At 38.8% G+C, this 12164-nt stretch overlaps 1 protein-coding gene across 6 annotated transcripts in view; it reads right to left on the bottom strand.

Annotated features, from left to right (window-relative positions):
• The window catches only part of RAD18 (RAD18 E3 ubiquitin protein ligase), a 109577-nt gene that overhangs the window by 32549 nt on the left and 64864 nt on the right, over window positions 1-12164 (bottom strand). For all 6 annotated transcript variants that reach the window (XR_003415054.2, XR_008297017.1, XR_003415055.2 and 3 more), the window contains exon 11: window positions 9618-9792. Coding sequence is in view for 3 of the 6 variants with exons in the window: in XM_027042535.2 (XP_026898336.1) it covers window positions 9618-9792 (175 nt within the window). In the remaining 3 variants the exon portion in view is untranslated. The remainder of the gene's footprint in view (window positions 1-9617; window positions 9793-12164) is intronic.

The raw sequence follows: 12164 nt of genomic DNA, 5'->3' as shown, positions 1-12164 counted from the left end.
ATAAAGTAAAATAATCACATATTTATCCAAGATTCTCAGATCTATTACCTCACTTCATCTTCCCAACAGATCTGAGATAATAAGAGGTTTTTATATGTTTTTCATAGATACGGAAAGACTTCAAAAGATTGATTCCCAAATCACCCAGCAGATCCTGCTGCACCGCCAGTCATGTGTATGCCTACTACTCCTCCCGCTACGGCTTCCCGCTGCATACTTAATCCTCGGCAGTCTTGTCTTGAATCAGTTGCCCAGTGCTCTGTCCTGGTATCAAAGCAAATACCACTAGTAAAGGCTCACTTCATTCTCACACTCCCTTTGGCCTTGGCTTCTAGGTATTATATAAGGAACACACTCTATCTTTTAAACTTAAAACTCTTAGATAGACAAAATGACAGGACAAATAAAAAAAGGTGTATAAAAAAGAATTTAAATAAAATAAAAAATATAAAGATTAAAACATACTTAATATTTACAATGTATAGACCAGTTACTCACATCTGAGATATGAGTAATAGACACTGCCTACTTTCTCAAGGATAGGCCAAGTAAATCCTTATATACAGTTCCTAAAGCTATGTTCCAAAGTGTACAAGCAAACTCAATGATTCTTTTTCCTAATAAGATTGCAATAAAAAAAAGAAAAACACCCAAATATCAATGAGCTAATAAATGAATAATAAAATGTATATCCATACAACAGAATAATATCCTACACTGTAAAGGGAAACATGTCATAACATGAATGAACCTCAAACACATTATGCTAAGTAACAGAAGCCAGTCACAAAAGACCACACACTGTTTGATCCCATTGGTATGAACTGTCCAGAATAGGCACATCAATAGAGACGGAAAGGAGATGAGTGGCTGCCACAGGCAGGCAGAGCTGGGAGGAATATGGCTAATGAGTATGAAGGTTCTTTTTGAGGTGATGAAAATGCTCTAACATTGTAGTGATGGTTCTACGATTTTGGGAATATGCCAGAAACTATTAAACTGTATACTTGCACAAGTGAATTGCACACTATGTAACTTATATCTCAAAAAAGCCATTAATATGTGCAATGAGTAGGGAGTTCCATGAGATGTGGGTGCATGTGTGTGTGCAGACATACACATGTGCAGAACTAAATAAAAGGTGAAACAGAATATAAGAGCTTACACTAAAGACATTTTTTAGGGATGCCTGGATGGCTCAGTCGGTTAAGCATCTGACTTCAACTCAGGTCATGATTTCATGGTTTGAGAGTTCGAGCCCTGCGTCAGGCTTTGTGCTGACAACTCAGAGCCTGGAGCCTGCTTCTGATTGTGTCTCCCTCTCTCTCTGCCCCTCCCCAACATCCTCCCTCCCTCTCTCTCAACAATAAATAAACATTAAAATAAAAATTTTTAAAAACATTTTTAGTGGTTTAATAATCCTCTCAGATTTTGGTGATGCCAATATATCTGTCTGAGGCCAAGACCTCCAACAAACTCACCCTACTTCCCATCATCCCACACCAGATAAATAAATACACATCTGGCTGCCATGCATTTCCTCCTACACTTTCTTCCCTTCCCCCACTTCAAATGTGTCCCGTCTCACCCAGGCATTCCCAGACATTAAGGCATTCTGTGACTATGGTTAAAAACTAATTCCCAAAGTCTATAAAGAGCTCAACAAACTCCACACCCGAAAAACAAATAACCCAGGGAAGAAATAGGCAGAAAACATGAATAGACACTTCTCTAAAGAAGACATCCAGATGGCCAACAGGCACATGAAAAGATGCTCAACGTCGCTCTTCATCAGGGAAATACAATTCAAAACCACACTCAGATATCACCTCACGCCAGTCAGAGTGGCTAAAATGAACAAATCAGGAGACTATAGATGCTGGCGAGGATGTGGAGAAACGGGAACCCTCTTGCACTGTTGGTGGGAATGCAAACTGGTGCAGCCACTCTGGAAAACAGTGTGGAGGTTCCTCAAAAAATTAAAAATAGACCTACCCTATGACCCAGCAATAGCACTGCTAGGAATTTACCCAAGGGATACAGGAGTACTGATGCATAGGAGCACTTGTACCCCAATGTTTATAGCAGCACTCTCAACAATAGTCAAATTATGGAAAGAGCCTAAATGTCCATCAACTGATGAATGGATAAAGAAATTGGGGTTTATATACACAATGGAGTACTAAGTGGCAATGAGAAAGAATGAAATATGGCCCTTTGTAGCAACATGGATGGAACTGGAGAGTGTGATGCTAAGTGAAATAAGCCATACAGAGAAAGACAGATACCATATGTATTCACTCTTATGCGGATCGTGAGAAACTTAACAGAAACCCATGGGGAAGGGGAAAAAAAAAAGAGGTTAGAGTGGAAGAGAGCCAAAGCATAAGAGACTCTTAAAAACTGAGAATAAACTGAGAGTTGATGGGGGGTGGGAGGGAGGGGAGGGTGGGTGATGGGTATTGAGGAGGGCACCTTTTGGGATGAGCACTGGGTGTTGTATGGAAACCAATTTGACAATAAACTTCATATATTGAAAAAATAAAATAAATAAATAAATAAAAACTAATTCATACTCGGTGCAGAGGCTTCTAGGAAGATGGCGGCATAGGAGGATGCTGGGCTCACCGCGTCCTGCGGATCACTTAGATTCCACCCACACCTGCCTAAATAACCCAGAAAATCACCAGAAGACTAGCAGAATGGATTCTCCAGAGCCAAGTGTAGACAAGAGGTCCATGGAAGAGGGTACCATCCTGAAGCCGATCTCCGAAGGAAAAGCGAGCTGAGCCTGCCCCTCCCGCCCCTGTGCACCTTGCTGATCCACCCCAGCTAATACGCCAGACCCCCAGCACCACAAACCTGGCAGTGTGCAAGTAGCCCAGATGGGCCACGCCACCCCACAGTGAATCCTGCCCCTAGGAGAGGGGAAGAGAAGGCACACACCAGTCTGACTGTGGCCCCAGCGGTGGGCTGCGGGCAGACATCAGGTCTAACTGCGGCCCCGCCCACCAACGCAAGTTATTCAAGACAGCACAGGGGAAGTGCCCCGCAGTTCCTCACCACTCCAGGGTCTACCCAAAATGACGAAACAGAAGAATTCCCCTAAAAAAAACCTCCAGGAAATAACAACAGCTAACGAACTGATCAAAAATGATTTAAACAATATAACAGAAAGTGAATTTAGAATAATAGTCATAAAATTAATCGCTGGGCCTGAAAACAGTATAAAGGACAGCAGAGAATCTATTGCTACAGAGATCAAGGGACTAAGGAACAGCCAAGAGGAGCTAAAAAATGCTATCAATGAGCTGCAAAATAAAATGGAGACGACCACAGCTCGGATTGAAGAGGCAGAGGAGAGAATAGGTGAACTAGAAGATAAAATTATGGAAAAAGAAGCAGCTGAGAAAAAGAGAGATAAAAAAATCCAGGAGTATGAGGGGAAAATTAGAGAACTAAGTGATGCACTAAAGAGAAATAATCTATGCATAATTGGTATTCCAGAGGAGGAAGAGAGAGGGAAAGGTGCTGAAGGTGTACTTGAAGAAATAATAGCTGAGAACTTCCTTGATCTGGGGAAGGAAAAAGGCATTGAAATCCAAGAGGCACAGAGAACTCCCTTCAGATGTAACTTGCATCGATCTTCTGCACGATATATCATAGTGAAACTGGCAAAATACAAGGATAAAGAGAAAATTCTGAAAGCAGCAAGGGATAAACACACTCTAACATATAAAGGGAGACCTATAAGACTTGTGACCGATCTCTCTACTGAAACTTGGCAGGCCAGAAAGGAATGGCAGAAAATCTTCAATGTGATGAACAGAAAAAAATACACAGCCGAGAATCCTCTATCCAGCAAATCTGTCATTTAGAATAGGAGAGATAAAGGTCTTCCCAAACAAACAAAAACTGAAAGAATTCATCACCACTAAACCAGCCCTACAAGAGATCCTAAGGGGGATCCTGTGAGACAAAACACCAGAGACATTGCTACAAGCATGAAACCTACAGACATATCTTTCTATAATAACACTGAATGTAAATGGACTAAATGCGCCAACCAAAAGACATAGGGTATCAGAATGGATAAAAAAACAAGACCCATCTATTTGCTGTCTACAAGAGACTCATTTTAGACCTGAGGACACTTTCAGATTGTAAGTGAGGGGATAGAGAACTATTTATCATGCTACTGGAAGTCAAAAGAAAGCTGCAGTAGCCATACTTATATCAGACAAAACAGACTTTAAATTAAAGGCTGTAACAAGAGATAAAGAAGGGCATTATATAATAATTACAGGGTCTATCCATCAAGAAGAGCTAACAATTATAAATGTCTATGCGCCCAATACGGGACATTTATAATATATAAATACAAATATATAAAACAATTAATCACAAACATAAGCAACCTTATCTACAAGAATGTGGTAATTGCAGGGTACTTTAATACCCCACTTACAACAATGGATAGATCATCTAGACACATCGTCAATAAAGAAACAAGGGCCTTGAATGATACATTGGATCAGATGGACTTGACAGATATATTTAGAACTCTGCATCCCAAAGCAACAGAATATACTTTCTTCTCGAGTGCACATGGAACATTCTCCAAGATAGATCACATACTGGGTCACAAAACAGCCCTTCATAAGTATACAAGAATTGAAATTATACCATGCATACTTTCAGACCAAAATGCTATGAAGCTTGAAATCAACCACAGGAAAAAGTCTGGAAAACCTCCAAAAGCATGGAGGTTAAAGAACACCCTACTAAAGAATGAATGGGTCAGTCAGGCAATTAGAGAAGAAATTAAAAAATATATGGAAACAAACGAAAATGAAAATACAACAATCCCGCTCTGGGATGCAGCGAAGGCAGTCCTGAGAGAAAATACATTGCAATCCAGGCCTATCTCAAGAAACAAGAAAAATCCCAAATACAAAATCTAACAGCACACCTAAAGGAAAGAGAAGCAGAGCAGCAAAGACACCCCAAACCCAGCAGAAGAAGAAAAATAATAAAGATCAGAGCAGAAATAAACAATATAGAATCTAAAAAAACTGTAGAGCAGATCAACGAAACCAAGAGTTGGTTTTCTGAAAAAATGAACAAAATTGACAAACCTCTAGCCAGGCTTCTCAAAAAGAAAAGGGAGATGACCCAAATAGATAAAATCATGAATGAAAATGGAATTATTACAACCAATCCCTCAGAGATACAAACAATTATCAGGGAATACTATGAAAAATTATATGCCAACAAACTGGACAACCTGGAAGAAATGGACAAATTCCTAAACACCCACACGCTTCCAAAACTCAACCAGGAGGAAATAGAAAGCTTGAACAGACCCATAACCAGCGAAGAAATTGAATCAGTCATCAAAAATCTCCCAACAAATAAGAGTCCAGGACCAGATGGCTTCCCAGGGGAGTTCTACCAGACGTTTAAAGCAGAGATAATACCTATCCTTCTCAAGCTATTCCAAAAAATAGAAAGGGAAGGAAAACTTCCAGACTCATTCTATGAAGCCAGTATTACTTTGATTCCTAAACCAGACAGAGACCCAGTAAAAAAAGAGAACTACAGGCCAATATCCCTGATGAATATGGATGCAAAAATTCTCAATAAGATACCAGCAAATCGAATTCAACAGCATATAAAAAGAATTATTCACCATGATCAAGTGGGATTCATTCCTGGGATGCAGGGCCGGTTCAACATTCGCAAATCAATCAATGTGATACATCACATTAATAAAAGAAAGGAAAAGAACCATATGATCCTGTCCATCGATGCACAAAAGGCCTTTGACAAAATTCAGCAACCTTTCTTAATGAAAACCCTCGAGAAAGTCAGGACAGAAGGAACATACTTAAAGATCATAAAAGCCATTTATGAAAAGCCCACAGCTAACATCATCCTCAATGGGGGAAAACTGAGAGCTTTTTCCCTGAGATCAGGAACACGACAGGGATGTCCACTCTCACCGCTGTTGTTTAACATAAATGTTGGAAGTTCTAGCAACAGCAATCAGACAACAAAAGGAAATCAAAGACATCAAAATTGGCAAAGATGAAGTCAAGCTTTCAATTTTTGCAGATGACATGATATTATACATGGAAAATCCGATAGACTCCACCAAAAGTCTGCTAGAACTGATACATGAATTCAGCAAAGTTGCAGGATACAAAATCAATGTACAGAAATCAGTTGCATTCTTATACACTAACAATGAAGCAACAGAAAGACAAATAAAGAAACTGATCCCATTCACAATTGCACCAAGAAGCATAAAATACCTAGGAATAAATCTAACCAAAGATGTAAAAGATCTGTATGCTGAAAACTATAAAAAGCTTATGAAGGAAATTGAAGAAGATATAAAGAAATGGAAAAACATTCCATGCTCATGGAATTCCATGCTCATTGGAAAAATAAATATTGTTAAAATGTCAATACTACCCAAAGCTATGTACACATTCAATGCAATCCCAATCAAAATTGCCCCAGCATTCTTCTCGAAGCTAGAACAAGCAATCCTAAAATTCATATGGAACCACAAAAGGCCACAAATAGCCAAAGTAATTTTGAAGAAGACGACCAAAGCAGGAGGCATCACAATCCCAGACTTTAGCCTCTACTACAAAGCTGTCATCATCAAGACAGCATGGTATTGGCACAAAAACAGACACATAGACCAATGGAATAGAATAGAAACCCCAGAACTAGACCCACAAATGTATGGCCAACTAATCTTTGACAAAGCAGGAAAGAATATCCAATGGAAAAAAGACAGTCTCTTTAACAAATGGTGCTGGGAGAACTGGACAGCAACATGCAGAAGAATGAAGCTTTCTTACACCATTCACAAAAATAAACTCAAAATGGATAAAGGACCTGAATGTGAGACAGGAAACCATCAAAACCCTAGAGGAGAAACCAGGAAAAAACCTCCCTGACCTTAGCTACAGCAGTTTCTTACTTAACACATCCCCAAAGGCAAGGGAATTAAAAGCAAAAATTAACTATTGGGACCTCATGAAGATAAAATGCTTCCGCACAGCAAAGGAAAAAATCAACAAAACTAAAAGGCAAACAACGGAATGGGAAAAGATATTTGCAAATTGACATATCGGACAAAGGGCTAGTATCCAAAATCTATAAAGAGGTCACCAAACTCCACACCCGAAAAACAAATAACCCAGTGAAGAAATGGGCAGAAAACATGAATAGACACTTCTCTAAAGAAGACATCCAGATGGCCAACAGGCACATGAAAAGAATCTCAACGTCGCTCTTCATCAGGGAAATACAATTCAAAACCACATTCAGATATCACCTCGCGCCAGTCAGAGTGGCCAAAATAAACAAATCAGGAGACGATAGATGCTGGCGAGGATGTGGAGAAACGGGAACCCTCTTGCACTGTTGGTGGGAATGCAAACTGGTGCAGCCACTCTGGAAAACAGTGTGGAGGTTCCTCAAAAAATTAAAAATAGACCTACCCTATGACCCAGCAATAGCACTGCTAGGAATTTACCCAAGGGATACAGGAGTACTGATGCATAGGGGCACTTGTACCCCAATGTTTATAGCAGCACTCTCAACAATAGCCAAATTGTGGAAAGAGCCTAAATGTCCATCAACTGATGAATGGATAAAGAAATTGTGGTTTATATACATAATGGAGTACTACATGGCAATGAGAAAGAATGAAATATGGCCCTTTGTAGCAACGTGGATGGAACTGGAGAGTGTGATGCTAAGTGAAATAAGCCATACAGAGAAAGACAGATACCATATGTGTTCACTTTTATGTGGATCCTGAGAAACTTAACAGAAACCCATGGGGGAGAGGAAGGAAAAATAAAAAAAAAAAAAGAGGTTAGAGTGGGAGAGAACCCAAACATAAGAGACTCTTAAAAACTGAGAACAAAGTGAGGGTTGATGGGGGGTGGGAGGGAGGGGAGGTGATGGGCAATGAAGAGGGCATGTTTTGGGATGAGCACTGGGTGTTTTATGGAAACCAATTTGACAATAAATTTCATATATTAGGGGAAAAAATAGGGTGCAAACAAAAAAAAACTAATTCATACTCACGTGGACCCTGATTTTCTTCCATTTTTACCCTGCATTCCTACATGACTGGTATTTAAAAAAAAAAAAAATACTGCCTACTGGACTTGAAGGAATGGCTTGCAGTACCATACTCTTGGACAAAAGGGACAACGCTCAGGCCACCATGTGTTCTTCCCTTACCCAACTTGAGAGGTGTTTTTGACCTTGAAAACATTAGGGGCGAAGTGAGAAGATTTTCCCTTCCTAATACCTCAGCCTGAATAATTTGAAACCGTTTCCTAAGAATCCTTGGAAAGCAGAGGGGTTTTGGGTATAGTCTTCTTATAAAAAATTTTCCTCTTAATTTGATGTTTCAGATTAGACAATCTATCATTCTACAGCATTGTTAATTTTTACATGAAGAAATATCAAAAATTAAATAATGTCTAGACACATTCACACACAGGTTGTAGCATTTTAAAATTGGTATAATTCATTTAGAAGGCAGCAACACATACTATGGTCAAAATGGTGTTAAAAATAAATAATTTATTAGAAACAAAAGGCTCTATACATAGAGAGCTTTACCACAGCTTTAGATGTGTTAAGTAGAACACTGGGGAACAGAAACTGAAGGGTTTGGTCAATTATGATACAGAACCATAAGAAAACTCTGCACCCACTTAAAAACAGCTATAAAAATGAGGTAGAAACATGGGTACAAATGGTTTATGATATAAAGTGAATGCCAGAACACAAAAATTATATAAATACACACACACACACACGTATAATCATTTTATACTAGGTCATCTTTTAAAGTACATCATCTTTTTTTTTTTTTTTAATTTTTTTTTTCAACGTTTTTTATTTATTTTTGGGACAGAGAGAGACAGAGCGTGAACGGGGGAGGGGCAGAGAGAGAGGGAGACACAGAATCGGAAACAGGCTCCAGGCTCTGAGCCATCAGCCCAGAGCCCGACGTGGGGCTCGAACCCACGGACCGCGAGATCGTGACCTGGCTGAAGTCGGACGCTTAACCGACTGCGCCACCCAGGCGCCCCTAAAGTACATCAACTTTTAAAAATATCTTTTAAAAAATTACTCACCTCCAAACCTCTCTTTTTTAAAGCTTTCCCATCCATTACTTGCTCAATTACATTTTTCTTGTTTTTCTCTCCTATACACTGTCTTTCTGGTCATTTCTATTTTCTAGTATAGTCATTTTTACCTTCTTCACTCCCTGTCTTGACAAAAACATCACTGTCTATCATGCCCTTTTCTGACTCCAGAAAAAATATCTATCTAAAGGGTACAGAGTAAGAAACAAGGCCACCCTACGGTCACTGCAATGATCTCCCACATACTGCCTTGCTTGCTATCACTGTGGAAGTTACAAAGCAGTAAAAAGAGCCTGAAGTGGAAGACTGAACTGCCTCATGCCTCAAAGTTACTTTCTAATTGTTTGTGTCTTTCTGTCTGAGCATGCACAGGTATGGAAAATAGAAATTTACAATAATTCGGTACTACAGGTTTCTTACCTATTGAATGAGTCCGATTCTGATGAAGAAAGAGTTTCTTCTTGAATATCAGTACAACTGGAAGAATCATCTGGTCTGTCAGGCTCCATTCTCCCTGGGGATTCCAGCTTTGTTTGAGGGAAGTGGTCTGTTATGGGAAGAGTGTCTGAGAATTTCATCTTTTTATCTTCCTGTTCTATAAAGGTAAAAGAAAGAAAAAGACACATTTAAGAGTACCATAAAATCTACAACCTCTGTATGTTTATTATTTCTACATTTAGCAGTACAATTTATACTCAGTAAAATGGAAGCTTAGATAACAATGAATCCAAAACCCCAGGGACAGAGAATAAGAATCATCATTCCTATGAGCTATCTAATTACAATGCCCACTCCATGCACTTCCAGATTAATTAATTTGAAAACAAAATTTCCTTTTAAAATCAGGAGTAGTGAACTGTGTAATTCTAATGAGGCTTCTACTTACAGTATTACTAGAGAATTCCTGCATATTTCATAGATCAGAGAACACCAACAAACATATGAAGCACAATAAAAAAGCATTAAAGATTCGATATTTATCACTGACTACTATGTGGTAGTGAATCCATCTGGACATTTCTCTTAGTCTGTTAAATAGAATCTAGTAATTTACTATGGAAAAGGAAAACTAATCAGACATAACCAATATTTCCATTCGATCCAATACATCCCTTGTTAGAGCCTCAATTTCTGAGGTCTCCTCTCGCTAATAAAAATAAGGGAAGCTGGAGGCATGCAGACAGTGCTGGCAAGAATGTGACATAACAGGTGTGACCAAATATCTCCAAAGACGAGTACAGAAATAGTATCCATGAAGGATTCCTCAGTGCCCAGGACTCTCCCTCACGATCTGTTTCAGGACTCTGCTAGTATTTCAGTGACACTGTCTTTAGGCTTCAGGAACTCAGTCAGTACTTAACAGCCAAACCACATGTGCTAATAGAATAGAGCCCCTTTCATGAGTTTTCTCCCAGAGAAGCAGAGCTCTCACACATCACCCACCCAGTGTTTGCAGAGGCAAGTGACTCTCGACAAAAGACACCAAGAAGAATTGTCAAGGTTTTATTACAAATAGAAAATTTATACTAAAGAATAAGACAGATTCTTTAAAAACAAAAAAACCTTTGTAAGTCTGTACAGTCAAGATATTTCCAAGATTTTCCCAGAAATAGTAAGTTTTTCTTATACTAAAGAACAGCATACATCACAAAAGTATAATTTCTTAAAAAAAAAAAAGCTCTTGATGTTGTCTGGCTTTCAATAAGCAAAATCATTACCAAAACAAAACTGTACCCTCTAATGTTTATCTGGGTAAAGGAAAGAAGCTAACCACAACAACCATCCAGGTGCTCTAAGATCTCTTCTTGTAAACAGGCACCCAAGACCACATTAAGAAGAATCAATCACCCAGTAAACTCAGGAAACCCAGGCATCCAGTACTCAACCGGCCAGGAAAATGCAATCAAGCTGACAAACTAGGGAGCGGGAGTTGAACTTAAAACTATCTTTTATTTTTGCACCTGATTTATAATCACCTTATATACTTCTTCCCATCTTATAGAAGCTTCTCCAAAATAAATTCCCTCTTGGGGACAAACATCATTCAACAATTTGTGGGCACTGAAAGTCAGTTATCTTTCATGTATCTGTCCATAGATGTCAGAACAGATGTCAAACACAGCCCCCAAAGATAAGGCTCCAACATCAAACCTCCCGAAAGACGTGCAATAAAAATGAAGAAAAAAAGCAATGGATGAAGGATTTAGTTGAGAGAACATGTATCTTGTTCACTTACATTGGCACTTCAATGAGTAAATTTACTTGAAAGAGCAAAAATTACACTGATTGTATGATGCTACACAAAGCTCAGCTCTTCAGTGAGTCTGTGTTAGTCTGTCTGCCTTCCTCTCTCACACACTCTTTACCTCCCTCAGACACGGGCATTCATGCACAACAATCTACCAGCACCAATCATCTCTGAATGCCACAGAGAGCAGTATTTACAGGCATATACACATAAAGTGCATAATCCTGAGTATAAGCAATTAATCATTTTCAAGATACATCCAACCAATAAGCAAAAATCTTCTCCAGATCAGAAGATATTAAGCCAGATTTTTTCAGGAGCTAAACTGTTTTCTAAGAAAATCCTCTGACAACTGCACAAATTCAAGTTGTTCACAAAGAGCATGAGGTTTATACTCAGGCAGCAACCTACTAAATGATACCAGGAGAACTTAGGAAAAAAATAAAGAATGCAATAGCACATAAAAGAATAAAAGGCTTAGGGATAAATCTATCCAAGGAAGTGAAAAATTTTAATGCTGAAAACCACAAAACATTGTTGAAAGAAATTAAAGACATAAATAAATGAAAGACATCCTGTGTTCACAAACTATAAGACAATATTATTAAGATATCAGAAGTTACCAAAGCAATCTATAATTTCAATTCAATCCCAATGTTACTTTTTGCAGAAGTAGAAAAATTCATCCTAAAATTTACATGGAATCTCCAGCGACCCAA

Source organism: Acinonyx jubatus, chromosome A2 (assembly GCF_027475565.1).
Source record: "Acinonyx jubatus isolate Ajub_Pintada_27869175 chromosome A2, VMU_Ajub_asm_v1.0, whole genome shotgun sequence".
In the NCBI taxonomy this organism is placed as follows: domain Eukaryota; kingdom Metazoa; phylum Chordata; class Mammalia; order Carnivora; family Felidae; genus Acinonyx; species Acinonyx jubatus.
The sequence above is the reverse complement of the archived record's forward strand: the minus strand, read 5'-3'. Positions and strand labels throughout refer to the sequence as shown.